At 41.2% G+C, this 20,844-nt stretch overlaps 1 protein-coding gene across 3 annotated transcripts in view; it reads left to right on the forward strand.

The window, feature by feature from the left end:
* inpp5d (inositol polyphosphate-5-phosphatase D) overlaps positions 1-20,165 on the forward strand; it is a 140,761-nt gene extending 120,596 nt beyond the window's left edge. Inside the window, exons 25-27 of one of the 3 annotated variants that reach the window (XM_063046063.1) lie at positions 2,927-3,046; positions 16,407-16,941; positions 18,563-20,165. In XM_063046063.1, the coding sequence (XP_062902133.1) occupies positions 2,927-3,046; positions 16,407-16,941; positions 18,563-18,565 (658 nt within the window). In that variant the 3' untranslated portion in view covers positions 18,566-20,165. The remainder of the gene's footprint in view (positions 1-2,926; positions 3,047-16,406; positions 16,942-18,562) is intronic. The other 2 variants (XM_063046062.1, XM_063046064.1) reach the window with 2 other exon arrangements.
* The last annotated feature ends 679 nt before the right edge of the window (positions 20,166-20,844 follow it).

The raw sequence follows: 20,844 nt of genomic DNA on the forward strand, positions 1-20,844 counted from the left end.
ATTCTCATAAGGCATGCTCCCCAATCCAGGCAACATCCTTCCAAATCTCCTCTGCATCCTTTCAATGGTTTCCACATCCTTCCTGTAGTGAGGCGACCAGAACTGAGCACAGTACTCCAAGTTGGGTCTGACCAGGGTCCTATATAGCTGCAATATTACCTCTTGGCTCCTAAACTCAATCCCACGATTGATGAAGGCCAATGCACTGTATGCCTTCTTAACCACAGAGTCAACCTGCGTAGCAGATTTGAGTGTCCTTTGGACTCAGACCCCAAGATCCCTCTGATCCTCCACACTGCCAAGGGTCTTACCATTAATACTATATTCCGCCATCATATTTGACCTGCCAAAATGAACCACCTCACACTTATCTCGGTTGAACTCCATCTACCACTTCTCAGCCCAGTTTTGCATCCTATCAATATCCTGCTGTAACCTCTGACAGCCCTCCATACTATCTACAACACCTCCAACCTTTGTGTCATCAGCAAATTTACTAACCCATCCCTCCACTTCCTCATCCTGATCATTTATAAAAATCACAAAGAGTAGGGGTCCCAGAATAGATCCCTAAGGCACACCACTGGTCACTGACTTCCATGCAGAATATGACCTGTCTACAACCACTCATTGCCTTCTGTGGGCAAGCCAGTTCTGGATTCACAAAGCAATGTCCCCTTGGATCCCATACCTTCTTACTTTCTCATTACACCCACCCTATTTGCCACTTTTCTTGCTGTCATCTTTCACCTCACTGGCCAAGACCTGACACAGGGAATCCCAATCATGCATAGAATGGACAACAATATCAACCAGTTCCAGGCCAAGAACAAGGTCAGCATAACCACTATGATGAAGCATCATCATGCAGATGACAATGCCATCACAGCACAGTCTGAAGGAGAACTCCAATGTATCCCCAATGCCTTTACAAGGTATATAGTGCCCTGGGTCTTGGTTTAAATCTAAAAAAGACACAGGCCCTATATCAGCCACCACTAAGCCAGTTATTCATCCAACCGTCCATATAAGTTGATGTTATAACCCTTGAAAATATAGATCACTTTCCCTACCTTGGTTGTATTCTCTCCTCAAATGCAGACATCGACCCAGAGATCAACTGCCATCTGAGTAGTGTTAGTGGAGCCCATGTAATATTAAGGAAAAGAGTCTTTGAAGACTGTGACATACAGGCCCAAACAACACTTTTGGTCGACAGAGCACTTGTCCTGAGTATGGACCACCTACAGTGGACACCCAAAAGCCCTGGAACAATCCCACCAAAGAACCTTATGAAAGATTTTGAGGATCAGTTGGAAGGACAGACGTACTGTCATCAGTGTACTGGAGGAAGCCACATGAACAGCATCTCCTCCACAATAAAGCAGCACTAACTCTGATGGATAAGTCATGACATTCGGATGCCAAACTCACATCTCCCCAAACAGATACTTTACTCCCAGTTGAATGAAGGTCAGTGAGCCCCCGGTGGGCAAAGGAATCGCTTCAAAGATAGCATAAAAATCAGCCTGAAGAAATTCAACATGACATCTAAAAACTGGGAAGACCTTGCACTCAATAGGTGCAGCTGGAGGAAATCTGTTCAAGAGGGAGCTGTGCTACATGAGAGCGACCTCTATTGTGCCACAGAGAACAAGGGGCAACTGAGAAAGGAAAGAGTGAACAAGAAAAAGACCCAACTACAAGCCACTGCCACCACTTACTCGTGTCCACAGATTGGCCTTTACAACCACCTGAGAACCCACTCAGAACCACTACAATGGTACGACAAAATGGAAGTGGGGTTTCACAAAACTGGGCATACAATTTATGCCTATTAGTTAAAGACAGACAACTACATTTTATATTGTGCAAGCCATTATATTTGCGATTTCCCAAAGCACTTCAGTTATATTGTCTCGTATCGGAAATGTCTGCACAGAGCCAGCTCCCGCAAGCCAAAATGTGAGGATAACCAGCGATTTGTTTGGTTATGGTGTTTTATGGATAGATTTGGCACTAATAAGGAATAACTTCTGTTTCTAAGAGATTGTCATGGTTCCATAATTTTGTTTGGTGTTTGGTCATTGGTTTATTTTTGTCACACGTACTGAAATGCAGCTCTATTTGCATGCCTTCCTAACAGATCATTCCTTACACAAGTACATTGAGGTGGTATAAAAGGGGCAAAAAACAAACAATGCAGAATGTAGAGTTACTGTTTCAGAGAAAGGGTAGTGCAGGTAGACAAATAAAGTGCAGGGGCTGTAACCATGAGTTATCCCTGTTGTATAAGAGGTCCATTCAAAAGTTAGTGTTAATTATACAGAATCAATAGAGGGAAGCAACACACACAAAATTCTGGAGGAACTCAACAGATCAGGCAGCATCTATGGAGGGAAATAAAGAGTAAGTGTATCGGGCCGAGACCGTTCATCAGGGTAGGCTGGTTTCGTAATGGAGTGGGCTGCATTCACAATTCTGTGGAGACTCGAGCACAGGAGCTGCCTTACAAAGCTGTGATGCATCTGATAGGATGCTCTCTATGTGCCTCTAAGCTTGCGTCTGGGAGATGGCACCTCCAGCGTCCTCTCAAAATTGTCAGATTTATACACTCAATGCTTTGGAATGAGAATTGAACCCAGAGTCTTCTGGTTCATCTTTTTTTTGTCTAATTCATTCAGTCACTCCCAATCCAACACTGTGCTGCAGTTTGCTGTTATCTGCACTGCCTATCTGCAAATGAAATCGGTGAGGAAGTCTTGTCACACAACCGTTACTTCCAGTTCAGGCAGTATTTAAAATGTGCTGAATATTCTGATTAGAACGTTCCCAACAAAGATACTGGGCACAGTTTATGTTGAGTTAGTGTGAACAGGAAATAATGTTTTCTTGGGAATAATGTGTCCTTTCACCATTGCATTAGGTTAGCTACAAGATCGTCCTCCAATGTGGTAGCAGAAGAAGCGGCTGCCAAGGCCCGAGACCGAGTGCCATTACTGTGCCTACCAGACAGCACTTCCAAGGATGATGCCAAGTCCTCAAGGTACCATAAGTGAGAACCCAAAAGGAGGAAAAGCATTACGTAGTTCATGTGGGCCTCTCCCTTTGAACTCTGGATTAGGATCAAATTCAAAGGATAAAAAACTCACCACTTGTGATGACTTCATACCTGTCTAGGGCCTTGTTAAAAGCATAATCTGAGCTACATTAGCCCGGTCCTTGCCAAGCATGAGTGCATAGAACAATACAGTGCATTCACTGCGTAGTCCATCCCTGTTATAGGCAAGCAAACCTACAGAGTGAGTCAATGCTGGTTGGTGTTGAATAAAATCAACTCAGACGTGAGACCATCCTCATTGTAAACCCACAGTGTGCAAGGGCAATGATTCCATTTTCTGTAGCTGTACTGGATATGTGACACGTCAAAGTTACAATGGCAGAGTTCTGCCTTGGATTTGCTTAAACAACTTGGAGTTGCAATTGCTTTTGATCAACTATAAGGTCTTCTGTGGCAGTATAGGGGCGGCTTAATATGTGAGAATAGTGTGATGAGAAGCCTGGGGGTAGACAGTTAATAAGCTGTATCAGCAAGTTACAAAATGGTTATAGCACAGGAATTCAGTCTGTCTACACCAGCACTATGCAAGATCAATGTAGCTGCTACACACCCTTTCACTCCTCTCTTAGCAGTACAAATCCTTTCAGGTTACTCAGGGAGCTTTATCTTTGCTTTGCTCACCCCTTGCTCTCTCAGGAACAGGGCCACACTGTCGCTGAAGCATCCCTGTTTTAAAGGCCACCCATTATTCAGTGATAACTTCACTTGTCAGCTTTTCATTCTGATGTTTTCCCAGGCTAGATCTGTTTTCTCCTTGGCCTTGCCTTGCAGGTGGGTATTCCTTCGATTGGTTGGGTCTCTGTGCTGAGCCCTTTGTGTTCTATCACTGGATACTTTGATGATGCAGTGCAACTCTGAGTAGCTGTACTACATGTGGGAGAGTCCCAGCCACAGGCTGTCTTTGCCTGCCATCAGACTCACAGGCACCAGATAGTGGGAGGGAACATAACCAGCATTTAGTGACAGAAAGTAATTCACTTCTGTCCTTTTTAACATTTATTTTATTCTGTTTACTTTATGTGAAAGTATAGTTTTATTTATTTATTTATTGATTGATTGGGATACAGCACGGAGTCGGCCCTTTGAGCCACACTGCCCAGCAACCCCCCGATTTAACCCCAGCCGAATCATGGGAAAATTTACAATGACCAATAAATCTAGCAACCAGTTCGTCTTTGGACTGTGGGAGGAAACCGGAGCACCCGAAAGAAACCCACAATGTCATGGGGAGAATGTACAAACTCCCGACAGGCTGTGGCGGGGACTGAACCTGGGTCACTGGTACTGGATCAGCATCTCGGGCAACTAACTCCGACTTAATAAATTGACCACAGTAACCTGCTTTGAAAAGGTTCAAAAAAAGAACTTGCATTGCCTTTAATACATTATATATATAAGTTTATTAATGATAGAGTTATATTCCTCCAGATTAATATTTTCCTATGTATTTGTATCTCAGTCCCAGGGGAGACCCACCTTCAAACTCTTGATTTTCTCAGATATTGTCGTATTTAGTGGCACATTCGTATTAATTAGTTTCCTATCATCTGCAGTATGTATCTCTGAATGTTTGTTTCAGCTTTGAATGTGTAGTTATCACCCTTCATCTTCTATTTACAAATATTTATATTTAATTTTTATCCTCTATGTGCAGTGCTTTCAGATCATATTTATGGCTTAGAGATTTATTTGCCATTACTGTAGTATATACAGTGGATTCCAGTTAATTGTGACACACTGGGACCAGTACATTTTGTTCCAATTAAGAGGCAACCTCATTAGCTGAAATTTCTTGGAAATATCTAAAAACATATAAAACAGAACAAACTACCATTTAACTAACAAATTATGCATTTAAAAGAAGTACAGGATGAATTAGAAACTAACAATGCTACTACAGTACTATAAAACTGTAGTTCCCAATGATTATTTATGGATAGCTATCCAGATATAGTTATCTGGATAGTTACTCATTGTGTGCTGCCATGTTCTTTTGATTGACTTGTAAATGAACAAAATCAATGCAGATTCAGAGTATGTATAATGGGCAGCCTTCATACAATCCTTCCGATGATTGCATCCTCCAAATCTTCATTTTCATTGTAACATTCAAAATGATTGTCAATACCTTCAAATTCTTCGTGGTCCCCAGCTTGTTGAAGTAGTTCAATTGTTTCATTTTCACTTCCGGTTGTCTCTGGCATTTTCAATTTTGAATGCTTGAAACCGCAGTGAGCAAAACCGTTTTGAATTGTCTTACTGCTTGTATCTTGCCAAAATTCACTGCTTTTTGAATGCACACTCAACTGAAGCTATTTAAAAACTGTTTCCTCTTTGCTCAGTATAATCTCCTGTCCCAATTAAGCGTCATAATTTCCCAAATAAACAAAGGGAATCCCAACTATTTTTTCAATTTTTTTTGCTCTTTAAGAGTTGTCCAAATAAGCAGGTGCCCCAATTAACGGATGGCTCAATTAATGGAATCCACTGCTTTCAGTGCTTTCGGTGGAGACAAGGTTTCTAGCTGAGGAGATCAAACAAGGGCAATGAATGGGAGTGAACATTTAAGCCAACAGGGAATTCAGGAGAATCCTCTTCATCCTGAGAACATGGAACTCGCTACTACATTGAGGAAAATAACATTGATGCATTTCACAGGAACCTGGAGAAACTCATGAAAGAGAAACTAACAGTGTTGCCAGTGTAAAGTGAGTGGAGGCTTCAGTGCACCATAAGCACCTGTACGGAGTAGTTGTTTCCATTCTGTGTCATCTATGTAATTCAATGTACACGCCTCCAGGAAACAGTAAATGCTGAAAATACTTAGCAGGTCAGACAGCACCTGTGGAGAGGGAACTGAGTTAACCCCTCAGATTCATGGCCCTCCATCAGTTCTGATGAGTGCGGTTGAGCTGAAAGATTAACTCCATTTCTGTCACCATCTGGCCTGCAGAGTACTTTCATTATTTCAAATCTCCAGCATATGCAGTTTTTTGCTTTTTCAATGATATATTATTGTATATGTGATGTTTTTGTATTATATTTGGATCTTGGGCTCTTCACTCTGCATTCCTTTAATTGTATTTCATTCCTGTTTGTAAATATTTGTTTGCCTTTTTAATCCCCATGTACTCTAATATTACATGTGCTGTACTTCTATAATACTCATGTCTTGGAATCTTTATTACTATACGTATGCCCTGCTAAGCTAATGTATTCCTCTACACCACCGTCAAAGTAACACTGGGACTGAGAATGGTTTATACCTGTAACATTTATTTTTTTACAAATGGATATGTTTGACATGTTCAATGCCCACAGAGCCGCATCAGTCAGAGGCAAAATAGAGGCACTGGAAGGCCAACCGAGAGCACGCAGAATGTGTTAATCACGCCAGGAAACCTGAAGCATAAAGAAGAGCTACAGCAGGGGTCAGGAGGTCTCAATGAAACAGGAAGGACTTGAGGACCAAGCCAGGAATAGAGATGTGGGTAGGGACGAGAGAGTAGTGCAAACAGTGATGGAACCGGAGATGGCAGGAAATGGAGGAGAAGCTGGGAAAAGTCAGTTTGCTTCATGTATTATACTGGCAGAATAACCTCTAATATAGAACAACTGAATAAAAATAAAACAGGTCAGTCTGATGGTGAATCTAATGCCCACAAGCTGATCAAAGGCGAGTCACGTACAACTTGACAGTAATCTGGAAACTGAAACTTGAAAACAATGTTAAGATTCAGCAAATATAACTTAAGAGTTTTTTTCAAATTGATGAAAAATACTAATTTAAGATATAATAAAGCATAGGTATAAAGAAATTAATTTACATTGCAAATCAAACAGAATCAATGCAAATTTCACTGGAACAGCATCTCGGGCATCTAGCTTCAGGTTAACAAATTGACCACAGTCATATCTGAACGTTATTCATGCTTTGACAGGTTCAGAGAAGGAACTTGTATTGCCTTTCATTTCTTTACACTTTTACAAAAGCACTTACAGGGGCTCCGAAGCACTTCTGCAGAGTATTCCACTAATGGTGGATAAAGTGTCACAAGGTGTTGATGATTTCTGCAGAATAATAGCCATGCCTTCAGAAAAAGGGCTCCTAGCCTTTTTATGCCATGGACCAATGCCCCAAAGGAAGGGGTCTGTGCTCTCCAGGTTGGAAACCTCTGCTCTAGAAGAATACCCAGAGCTGCTTCTAATGATGCAGGGAGAATCTATTATTGGACCCTGTACAAACAGTGAAGATCTCATTTATTTTGTCCCAGTCAAATGTGGCACTTCCGACTGTGCGGTATACCCTCAGTACTGGATTAAGGTGTCAGCCTGGGTTGTGAGCAAAAATAAACCTCCCTACTCTGAGGAGAGTGACACTTGAGAAGAGATTAGGAGAGTGCAAACCTGGGAATAATTATCACTGAGTTTTTTTTTTCCTCTGCAACAAACCATGAAATAAGGTAAGGAAGTACCATGAGTTCAGAGCGTTTAGAACCCGAGGTCATCATTTTCCTTCCAAGTGTGCTACCTCTGTCATGTCACTAATAACTCAAATAGCTTCGTTTCTGGATTATATTCCCTGAGAAAGAATGGTTGCAACCAGAGAGAAAAAAATACCTTGAATCTTGGGGTGATTTCATTATACCCAAATGTAAATCCTTGCATATGAACAAATAAGCTGCAAGTTTGTTGAAGCAGGTTTCAGAAACTGAATTGAAAGGATATTGTCAAACAAGAAATGGGAATAATTTAAGACTACATCATAACGTGTGATGATAATACAATCCCTTAGGAAATAAAACATCACAGTAAAGAGCCCGATCCATTGATAATGGAGGTTAAATAACTGTATCTTGTCAAGGGTTTAATGAAGCTAAAACAAATTGTAATTGTGAGGATTGGGTAATGGGAATAAGGAAAAGTCGTGGTGAAAAAGTCCAAAAATATTCCTAACACGTGGGGAAAAAGAATGTTCCCACCAAAGCCTTTTTTAAATAGAAGTAAATTTATTGGAATTCAAAACTGTCATACTTTCTGAACTTTGCATGCGTTCTAAGATTTTGAAACTGTTGGCTACGGAGATGGATTTAGAATGACTTCCATTGATTGGAAAATGCAAAACGGAATCCCATTACACAGGAAAGGATAGAGAGAGAGGGAGAGAGAGAACACAGAACTCTGGGTGAGTAGGCTAACTCACAGTAGCAAAGAAAATGTTGGAATCGTATTTTTGGTTATGTTGGAACAGTGCGTTTAGAAAATGATATGCTGCAGTTCAGATTTATACAAAGAAACAATCTGTCAAAACCAAATAGTTTTCTAAGTCTGTAGCCAGCAAAGAAGAGGAAACTAGCAGATATGGAATATTCAGATTTTTTTAAAGTGTTTGGAAAATATAATCCAAGCAGTTATAAAGTTGGCATAAAATAGGGGTAACATATTTGTATGGACTGTAAATGAGTGATAAACAGACAACATGGAGGAGGAAGAAGTGGGACGGAGGTGAGCTGTACTATCTCCAGATTGTCACTGATGCTGCTGAAGTAAGGTATGAAAGGCTTGTAAAATGGAGATGTTCAGAAGTTGTGGGAACTGTATTTGTACTTCAGTAAGAAAAATGAAAGAGCAGGACTTTCCTTTTGAAAGGCTAGGTGGAAATGTAGATTTTCATAGCTGAGTGTCTTTATAAAGAATCTATCATATTTGACAAAGCAGGAATAAATGTTGAAGAATAATAGTCAGCCTTCATAGAGTTATAGAGAGATATAGCACAGGAACAGGGTACTGGGCTCGCCCATCATCAACCTGTCACTACTCCTGCAGTAATCGTGTACTTGATTCTCCACACCTTCAGGTTTATCCCCACCCCCAACATTCTACCACATCGCTACACACATGGGGAGTTTTTACAATGAACCACACTTGTATGGAAGGTGGGAAGAAGCCAGAGCAACCACAGGAAATTCCCCAGAATCACCGAGAGATCATGCATGTTCCACACCCATGTGCCCGAAGCCTGTTAGCCGAGTCACTGCCCTTCATTTGCAAGTGAATTGAAGCGCAAGAGTCTAATAATAAACATGAGAAAGTCTGCAGAGGCTGGAAATCCAAAGCAATGCACACAGAATGCTGGAAGAACTCAGCAGGCCAGAAAGCATCAATGGAAATGAATAAACAGTCAACATTTCAGGCTGAGATCCTTCTTCAGGACTGGAAAGAAAGGGGGAAGAGGCCAGAATGAAAAGGTGGGGGGGAGGTGGATTGTGAAGGAGGACAGCTAAAGGTGCTAGGTGAAGCCAGGTGGGTAGGAATGATAAAGGGCTGGAGAGGAAGGAACCTGATAAGAGAGGAGAAGGAGGAGGGGAGGTGTAAGGCAGGTGAGAAGAAGTAAGAGGTCAGAGTGGGGAATAGAAGACAAGTGAAGGGGGTGGGAAAAATATTTTTACTGGAAGGAGAAATTGATATTCATGCTAATGGATTGGAGGCTATCCAGATGGAATATAAGGTGTTGCTCCTCCACCCAGAGGGTGGCCTCATCTTGGCACAAGAGGAGGCCATGGACCAACATGTTGGAATGGGAATGGGAATTAAAATGTTTGGCCACCAGCAAGTTCCACTTTTAGGTGCTCAACAAAGTAGAAGAATGTAAGTGACTATTGATGAAGACCATACTTGGAATACATTATTGATCTTATACCTAAGCATGGATATTACTTGCCCCCAAAGTTAGTGGAACTATGTCGACTGGGATGAGGGCATTGTCCTTTGAAGAGAGATAAAATGCATGTGGCTTCTTTCCTTAGTGAGGTGACCCCACTGAAATGTGTACTGTATTTCTGGTACATTGTTTGACCAAGCCACTTGAGATAATGCTTTACCAGTGAGGAGATCCTGAATTTATTGGTCAGAACTTTAGAATAATGGACCAAAATAAAGAAAAGCTCTAAAGGTTGTGAATGTTTGGGGTCATCTACCATGGAAAGTTGTACATGTTCTGACATGGCATACATTCACATCACAAATCGACAGATCTTTGATAGCAAGTAATCAAGGTATATGAGGGAAGTTTGGATTTTAGATCAACTATAATCTCATTAAATGGTGAAGATGTAAAAGGTGGAGGGCAGACTCCTGGTCAGGTTGTAATGGTGGGACTCGTGATGAATATTAGATAAACAAGTGGGAATGAACGAGCTCTTAAAGATAGCGGAATCAAAGGTTATGGGGATAAGGCAGGAACTGGATACTGATAGTGGATGATCAGCCATGATCACAGTGAATGGCGGTGCTGGCTTGAAGGACCAAATGGCCTACTCCTGCACCTATTGTCTATTGAATTCCAATGACAAAAGCTGATGTGAAAAATGGCTGAGGTACCTACTAATGAGCTACAGTCCATTCAAAAGTGTCATAGAAGGAGTTTTAGTTATTCTAGGAATATCAAGAGAAAACTGAAATTGTTCAGAGATCATCCTCTGAAAACCAGGATTTCTGCTCCAAGCCCCAGCTGTGTGGATATTGGCCCTAAAACAAGAACATACAGATTGGTAGAGTCTTCCATATCTGTCAAGATCTTTACCATCAATTCACAGCAAATTATTGATGCAATGCTTCAGCCAAATTTACACACAATTAAGGCCTACAAATTAAGAGCACATTGATATGTGGCAAGTGTTGACTTAATGAATTTACAACTTAAAGACATCAGTGCAAATAACCCTATCTACTTGTCCATTAATAGCCAGCCGGTATGTCTATTGATAATCCTCCCGTTTCCAGTTAGTAACCTTTCTTATAATCCTTTAGTAAAACAAACTTGCCAATTAATATTGTTCCTAGCAGCCTAATAATAACTTTTTCAGTAGCCTACTAAAGCCACCTCTGTATTCCAATAACATAACACACAGTTGTTCACTAAAATGTTTCTGGTTCCTTCTTAGTTATTTTTTGCACCAAAATGAAACTATCTCTGTAATTCCAACTATAATCTCGTAGTCTTCATCATAATAACAATGACTTTAGTACATTGAAGTAATCTGGTTTACTTCTTTATAAACCCTTTCTACTAATCATTAATAAACTTCTCTGTTTCCAATTAATATCACTGTTTAAGCAATTAATAACAATAAAATGTTAAAACTTCCTTGGTCCTTTAGAAACCCTCACCCAAAAGCTACTAATAACTCACTAAGAAGTTGATTGGTGTCACCTGTTGTCACACTCATTACCTTTCCTTCATGTCCATTATTAACTCTTCACGAAACACATTAACATCTCTCTCTATAATTCCTCATAGCACTCAGTACACCCAGAAATGGTTGTGCAGTCCTTTAATAACTCCATTGTAATCCATTTATATGTCATACTGCACTCCTTTAACAACTCTCTCATAGTCCATTAATAATTTTTGTTAATAGCTTTACTAATAATGCATCAATACATCTCCCTATTAGCTCTCACTGTCCATCAACAGCTCCTCCATATCCTGTTTATATCACTCCTTATAATCCATCAGTAACTCTTCTGATAGGTCAGTAATTATTTATAACATTCTCTGTACTTCAAGTATTCTCCAAATAGTCCACTAAATGCTTTCCAAATCCTTCAGTAACTGCATTCCCTTATTAAATTTCCTTACAATTCATTAATGACTCTATACAACTGTGACTCATTAATGACTCTCCATGTAGTTCTTAACTAACTCTTTTGCCATTTAGTAACTACCAATGTACCCAATAAATAACTCACTGTAGCTCATTGATAACACTCCACAGAATCTAGTAATAGTTCTCCATGTGATTCACAGATAACCCTCTCTATAGACCATTAAAACATTCTATGTGGTCTATTAATTGTCTCTACAGTCCATTAATAATACAGTACTTAATGTGTTGAAGTATTAATGCTCCATTCTCCATTAATATTCTATCCTGTAATTTACCTTTTAATAATTCTTTGTGCAATCTGTTACTAACTCTTTCTGCCATCCATTATTAGCTCTCCATGCAGTCATAAATGGTACTTCTGAAGAAGCATTAATAACTCCAAGTGTAAGTTGTTAATAACATTTCCTGCAACCCATCAATAAATCTCTATATTTCCATTAATAACTCCCTATGTAGTCTGTTCAGACATTTATAGTCTTCTCCGTAGGTGAATAATATCTAATCATAAGACTAAAAGCCATAGGAGCAGAATTAGGTCATTTGGCCGATCGAGTCTGCTCCGCCATTCAATCATGGCTGATCCTTTTTTCCCCTCCTCAACCCCACTCCCTGGCCTTCTCCCAGTAACCTTTGATACTGTCTCCAATCAAGAACCTATCAATCTCTGCCTTAAATATATCCAACAACTTGGCCTCAACAGCTGTCTGTGATAAGAAATTCCAAAAATTCAACACCCTCTGGCTAAAGAAATTTCTCAGCATCTCTGTTTTGAAAGTGTGCTCCCCTCTATCCTGAGGCTGTGCCCTCTTGTCCTAGACTCTTCCACCATAGGAAACATCCTTTCCTCATCTATTCTGTCTAGACCTTTCAACACTTGAAAGGTTTCAATGAGATACCCCCTCATCCTTCTGAATTCCAGCGAGTACAGACCCAGAGCCATCAAACGTTAGAAACATAGAAAACCTACAGCACAATACAGGCCCTTCAGCCCACAAAGCTGTGCTGAACACGTCCTTACCTTAGAACTACCTAGGCTTACCCATAGCCCTCTATTTTACTAAGCTCCATGTACCTATCTAGGAGTCTCTTAAGAGACCATATTGTTTCCGCCTCCACCACCAGCAGCCCATTCCAAGCACTCACCACTCTCTGCATAAAAAAACTTACCCCTGACATCTCCTCTGTACCTACTTCCAAGCACCTTAAAACTATGCCCTCTTGTGCTAGCTATTTCAGCCATAGTGAATACTGAAGCAAAGTATTCATTAAGTACCACTGCTATCTCCTCCAGTTCCATACACACTTTTCCACTGTCACACTTGATTGGTCCTATTCTCTCACGTCTTATCCTCTTGCTCTTCACGTACTTGTAGCATGCCTTGGGATTTTCCTTAAACCTGTCTGCCAAGGCCTTCTCCTGGCCTCTTCTGGCTCTCCTAATTTCATTCTTAAACTCCTTCCTGCTAGCCTTATAATCTTCTAGATCTCTATCATTACCTAGTTTTTTGATCCTTTCGTAAGCTCTTCTTTTCTTCTTGACTAGATTTACAACAGCCTATGTACACCACGGTTCCTGTACCTTACCATCCTTTCCCTGTCTCATTGGAACGTACCTATGCAGAACCCCCGCAAATATACCCTGAACATTTGCCACATTTCTTCCGAACTTTTCCCTGAGAGCATCTGTTTTCAGTTTATGCTTCCAAGTTCCTGCCTGATAGCCTCATATTTCCCCTTACTCCAATTAAACATCTCCCTAACTTGTCTGTTTTGAGCATTTCTTTGCTTTTGAAATACATCTATCTTGCACCTTCCTCATTTTTCCCAGAAACTCACGCCATTGCTGCTCTACTGTCATCCATGCCAGCAGCTCCCTCCAATTTACTTTGACCATCTCCTCTCTCATACCACTGTAATTTCCTTTACTCCACTGAAATACTGCTCCGTCAGACTTTACTGTCCCTCTATCAAATTTCAAGTTGAACTCAATCACGTTGTGATCACTGGCTCCTAAGGACTCATTTACCTTATGCTCCCTAATCACTTCAGGTTCATTATATAACACCCATGTAATCCATTAATAACATTGAGTAATCCATTAATAACACTCTAAGTGGTCTGTTACATTCCCTTCCTGCATTCTATCTATTTCTACGGGTCTTCCATTAATAAATCTCACTGCAACCTAAACATAACTCCCTGTGTACTCACATTCCCAGACTCTCTGCTTCCCATTACTGTTGATTGCTCCAGTTTCTTAATAACCCCAAATGTAATTTACGAATAATCCCTCCTTTAGATCATGAATAATTTTCCTTATTGATGATTGACTGTCCATCTATTCCATTAATAACTTTCAATATAGCATATTAATAATTTTTCCTATATTCCATTAATAACCATTTATAGCCAATTAGTGACTCCCCATATATACCATTAATAATTACCCATGCAATCCATTAATAACTCTTCCTATAGATACTTTATAGATACCCCATTAATAATCTCCCAATTATAAATTAATACTCCCTGCCCATTGGTCTATTAATAACATACTCTCTAGTCTGTATTTCACTAATAACTCTCCTTGCAGTCTATAATACCTATCCCTATATCCCTACTAAATATTAGTAGTGTCTCCTAATATTTAACCCTATCATCATTTAATAGTTCTCCGTGTCATATTGTAATAATTATCCCTGCAGTTAAATAATATATTCTAATGCTATTTGTTAATAACATTCCCTTCTCTCCATTAATAACTCCCCATGTGTCCAGGAATGTTCAGCTCTTTGTCCAGGACTATCTAGAGACTCACTTTTACGACTCTCTCAATATTATATTCTCAAGTTCGTACCGTCCTTTGATTGTTCTCTGTTCAACTGCTCAATAAATCTCTATGTAGTCTATTAATAGCTCTCTATTGTGGACGATCAGTAATCTCCCTATGGTTCATCAATAACCTCATATAGTGGATTATATGCTCTGTTTTAGCCTATTAACTACTCCCCATGTGATCATTCTTAATTCTAACAGTGATCTATAAACAACCTACCGTATGAAGTATCAGTATGTCACAACAAGTCATAAAAGGTTCATACGCTGAGGTAGTAAAGGACCACAGAAAGATTTCTATTCCTCCCTATAATTTATTAATAACCTTATATAAGACCTATTGTAGTCAGCCATTAGACAGGAAGTCAATAACGGTATCTATAATTCATTCAGATCCTCCCTCTGACTACTTAATGATACTCTGTATCCGAGTGATAATTTTTCATGTAGCACATGAAAAATGTACTTTGAGTAACTTGTAAATATTTCCTCATGGTTCGTTATGACTCTTCCTAAAATCCACCGATGAATCTCATTTGTCGGTTAATGACTCTCCATGAAATCCAGCAATCCACGTAGGCTATTTATTACAATCTCCTTTCCAATCGATTAGTTAATCCCTCTAATTCCTCCCTCCATTGTGCATTAATAACCCTCCATGTATTCCTTTCATAATTTATTCCTGTGGCCCATTCATAGTTCTCTACGTAGTCCATGAATTACCCTCCCAATAATTAAACAAATAATTTATGAATAATTTATGAACAGAGATTAAGTCAACCAGCAGGGCTGTAGCTGAGGCAGCAGAGAAAGGATCAGCATGGGTGTGGACCAAGTACGTCCAGAGGGCAGATAGTTAGACAGTGTATACATATCTTGCAAACCCTTCAGTAATTGCATAGACACCTGAAGAGTAGACTATCTGTTGGATGGAAGTGACCAACAACTCTGATAGAGGTAGATGCCAAGTTTTTAAACTCACCAGTGGGAGGTGGTGCTTTAACACTGCTGGCCCACCACCTCGAGGGAGTCTTGATCATAAGCGGGCCGAAACTCCTGAAGACAGGTGGCAGATCAACTGATGATCCCACTGGTGATAGCACAGGACAGTTAACATCTTAGTCCACGTGTATTTTGTAACAAATAATTTATGAATAATCTTTCCTGTAATTTATTAATAATTCCTCATGTAGTCTATCAGTAACTCTCCCAGCTATCCATGTGACTATAATATTCACCCTCTTGTCCATTAATAACAGTCCATGAATTTAAATAATACAGTGGCATGCAAAAGTTTGGGCACCCCTGGTCAAAATTTCTGTTACTGTGAATAGCTAAGCGAATAAAAGGTGAACTGATTTCCAAAAGGCATAAAGTTAAAGATGACACATTTCTTTAATATTTTAAGCAAGATTACTTTTTTTATTTCCAAGGTAGAAGGAGATGAGTTATTAACTTCAAACTTTCTGTATAATCACTCAAAGAGTTGAACTGCACGTGCATGTAACGAGAGTTGTATAACTCATCGCCTTCTACCTTAGGCCACAAACTTATCAATCACCCCTGTGTGTGTGTGTGTGTGTGTGTGTGTGTATTTATATATACACACACACTGTACAAAAAACAGCAAAGTGTGCTGACTGTGATGTATCTCTTTGGGAGTTGCATTCCAAATCTTGAATCACTTTCTTGCACGGGTGAACAGGCAGCATTTTATGTATATTGACTCATTCTTTGATTCATGTTGTAATGTCACCTTCTATGTTTCTTTAACCAAACAGCAGCATTCCTGAAAATTCCTGGAAAATAAACTCACCAAAAAGCCAAAGGAAGCCACCAACCCCATCGTGTGAGCAGAGGTCAATAGAGATGATTAGTAATCCATTGTATGAAATATTTGAACAGAGGCCGAACACGGGCTTAAAGAAAGAGCCAGGGTCACCCTGGGCCCCAAGGAAAGAGGCCCCAGCAGTTGCGGATAAGATCTCTGCCAATAAACTGACCAAGTCGAGTTGGCAGGTGCTTCCCCAGACACCAGCGGTCCGGAATCGCTCCTACACTGTATCAGAGATGAAGAACTCGGCCCAGGAGAAGCCACAGACCAAACAAGCACCTGCCACAGCTGACTTTTCCAAGACAGGTACCAGCCTGCCCAGCACGTGGGCCCCCGTGCCCAACAGACCCCCACTGCCAGTCAAGAGTCAGAAGGTGCGGGAGCAACAGCACGCACTGAAGGACTACAGAGAAAGCACAGAGATCACGGTTCAAGCCAAGCAACGCGGCAACCAAGGTGTAGGACAGCAGCCCAGTGTCTCGGTGAGTAGGATATGTCTGCTATAAATATCAGCACTCGCGGATAACCCTCATATGGAATTCAAAAGATGCATTTATTTTAATCAGGAACTAAATTAGGAGGGGCACGGGGAGGGAGAAGGACTCTCCAGCTGGGCTGAATGGCCTGTTTCATTGCTAGAAATTCTATCCAAGATTCCCTTTGCCAAGTTTCTATAAGAAACCACTGACAGTGTGAAGAACAATCTGACCTACTGATTCCATTGGCAGGGCCTTCCTCCCCACCACCACCAATATGGCCCAGTGCTGATTTCAGCTCCATCCTCACAGGTTGGGATGTGGGTTTGTTCAGGCAAACTCTGGCTAGAAATGTCTTCGCTTTCTTCATGTGCTGCAAAACCTACATTCAACGCAACGTCAAATGTAACTGCAAGTCGGGGACTTCCTGTGGGTTGCCAGAAATAGAGGATTTATGTGTGAGTTCTGACTTGTTGAAGGCAGCACAAGTGTAATGGGGTTCAACAGTAGCCACGTCCATTAATGTCGGTGGAGTATTAGCACAGTGTTTTATTCAGCTATGTCACAGCTCCAGGGGAACTTGAGGGTGAGTTAATGAGTATGCGAGAGTAGCTTTGAGAGAAATAGTGGGGAAATGGGGGATGGTTCTGGAAGCCAGCATGGGTCAGACTACCCTGCGGTGTACCACAAGGAAACAGAGCATTTGTACAGTGTGAGAGAGAGCCCCTTTCGGAGTGTGCACACCCAGTCCCACCTGGCACATGACTCACTTGTGTAGCCTTTGCTGTCTGCTCAGCTGGTTCGGGTAGGTTCCCATTAGGTAGGGAGTTTTTCTACTGCTCCCTGGTCCTTCACCCCACCAACTGAAGTAACTGCCCTTCCCCTTGCAACAATTGGCCATCACCCCCACAAGTCTTCTGCCCAGGCACAACACCACCCCCAGTCATCTGATGACTATTTTCTTATCACAACACCAATTTGGCCCATACCTGCTAACTTTCCTGAGAAATGACTAAGTCAGCTGTCAAAGCTTATTTCATTTTGTCTCTGGGTCGGATGGGGATGAGGGGGAGGGGGGGTTTTCCATAGACACGTTGCACCTGGGGGTGTTGCACTAGTTTGTATGGTGTTCGGTGGTCACAAGTCAGAAGGTGGTCAAAAATAAAGAATGACCATTAAATGCCCAACATATTCCGAAGCCATCAATGTTTTTAACAAAGACGTCATCCTTGTGTGGAATTCATGTGCCTAAGCACTGTGCAAAGCTCAAAAGAGTTTTGAAATAAGGGGAATTTTGGGGGCTAGAGGTTGGAGAGCTGTTGAGAGGAGCAGGAAGACCAGCTGTAGTGTAATCATCATAACTAATTGTTAATGAAAATCAAAAGACTGCCTGTCGGTGGACTTGTGAAATAAAACCAGAAAATGCTGGAAAGACCCAGAAGGTCAGACTGCAAATGCAGAATGAGAAACAGACTTAGCTTTTTCAGCTGAGGTCTCTTCCAGTCGAACTGAGAAGGAGAGAAAACAATTAAGTTCTCTGTTTCCCTGTTCTGACGAAGGGTCTTCAATAACATTGGCCTGAATTGAAAACCTGATCACAAATATCTCTCTCTCTCTCTCTTTGCAGTGATCAAGACCATGTTTGTGATCCTTGTCAGGAACTTTGTGAAAAGTAAAGCATTTCCTTTTTTCCTGTTTGCTTTTACTCCCTTGACTGATGTAAGCTGTGGTCCTTTGGTTGGCAGAATTCTTTCAATAAGATATGTACCTGAGAGAGACGTGATTGAATTCAGTACTGATGCCAAGGAACTGGAAGTGAGGATGCCCAGGTGCCCTAATAAAGTTTCAGAGTTACAGGAGTTTTGAGAACCACCTACTCGTCACCCCGCCCTCAACGTGCACCTATTTTGTTGGCGACAGGGATTCAGCCTTTGGATTCATCCTCACACGTTTCAGCTGGATCCAATCCAGGTGCATTGTAGCTTCAACGCTCAGCCTGTTCTGCTGAACTCCCAGCCAGAAGATTATGAGAGCCACATGATTACACTATAATCAGCGTCTTTCAGCTCAGGCAACAACACTATTAACATGGATCATGGGCACCAGAATAGTCCGCCAGTTTGGAATGCATTAAAGGGAGAAGAAAGAACTCACTTTACTACGGCACTTTCCACAAATTTGGAACATCTAGAGGCGCAGTCGCTATTGAAATGCAGGAGATATGGCACACAACCTGTGTCTCACAGACAGCAATTCTATGTCTAGGGTGTTGATAGGGGAATAGATATTATGCAGCACATTGTAAATAACTTCACTTCTCTTCAGCTTTTAACCGGGAGCTTTCTCATTATTACTGGACGGGCATGCAGAACTTCAGTTTAACACCTCATTGGCCATGACTGACAGATCAATGCTCCGCCAGCGCTGCACAGCAGCACCAACCTGCCATTCTGCTGAAGTGAGGTGAAAAGAGGCTTGAACCTTGGGCCAGCTGCATCAGAGATAGGAACACTACCCACTGTGCTGTGGCAAGAAGAGTTTCTTTGGTTGGGATACAGAGGCATGGCTAGTGTGAGAAAGATTGTGATTTGGTTGTGTGGGGACGAGAGAGGACTGGGGGAGAAGTTAGACTTATTCATCAAAAACCATACAGTGACACTTGTGTACCTTCGGGTTTTGTCATTAGTTTGCAAATCACCTGGGAAGTTCTTCCCTGCAGGTTTAGAGATAGTGCAATCTGCCCCTGTGTGAAACGCCACATGAGATATGTTAACTATGCTGTCCATTCTTGACATTGAGGAGATGACAGTGGCTTACGCCCTAAGAGACATTGTTGATAATGCCTCCTCTCTACCCCTCATACCCTGCACATGCCCACACTCTCTATTCCAAGAGGTTTCACACTCGTAGGTGTCACCAACTCTGCTGCCATTGCTGTAGGAACAACTGCATATGAGAAGAAACCATTTTACTGCCGCTGCATCATTCACTTGTCTGGGACATGACTGAGGCCACTAACAGACTGCCAAGAATCGGCCCCTGTGTAGTCTCATGCTTTAAGGGATGTCAGTGGTAGCCGGTATCAGGCTCTTCGATGCCTTTCAATTCTTTCATCTTTCCAATACAACAATGTTTTTCAAAATTTTAACATTTTTGTGGAAATTAACACTTCGCCTCCATTTATTATTGAATGTACAATGACAACCCCATGAAAGAGAGTATGGATGAAATAAAATACTGTCAAATTAAGCATACACTTTTGTTCTTGACCCCATTTGATGCTACTGGCTCATGTGATCCAGACTAACATTTTCCAGCATAACAATACATCCTGGTGGTTTGGTGGTATTTTGTCTCAACTTTGCACATACCCACAGTCTGAAATTAATACTTTTAGCAAAGGTGAACTATTTTAAATGCTCCCAGTGGCATGCATTTCAAATAGCCTCTGACAACCAAGTCCAGCACCTGGACTTCACATGTGGCTTAGCCTGGTGGAACTGTTTCCACTGACCGGAGAAGAGGCAAATGACATTACTGGCACCTTAAGACCAGTCGCTTCAGGCAGGTGGAGCTCATCAGCCATGGTTGGCAGCTCATTGAGAAGCAGGAAAACTCTGATCGCAAACCTCCGCTGCCCTTGCAGCTATACCCACTCATGGGGAAAGCTTCGGGAGTAAACTCCAAGGAAAAATCTGGAGCTCAAATCCCTAAGGCAGTCCCACATTGAGTTCAACACTGACAGGCAACTCATGTGACTCCACTGGTGCCCAATTCAATAGGTTCGATAGTTACATTTAATGTCAGAAAAATGTATACAATATACATCCTGAAATTCTTTTTCTTTGCAAACATTCACGAAAACAGACAGTGGCACAAAGAATGAATGACAGTTAAATGTTAGAACCC

The sequence above is a fragment of the Mobula hypostoma genome, chromosome 4, assembly GCF_963921235.1.
Source record: "Mobula hypostoma chromosome 4, sMobHyp1.1, whole genome shotgun sequence".
In the NCBI taxonomy this organism is placed as follows: Eukaryota; Metazoa; Chordata; class Chondrichthyes; order Myliobatiformes; family Myliobatidae; genus Mobula; species Mobula hypostoma.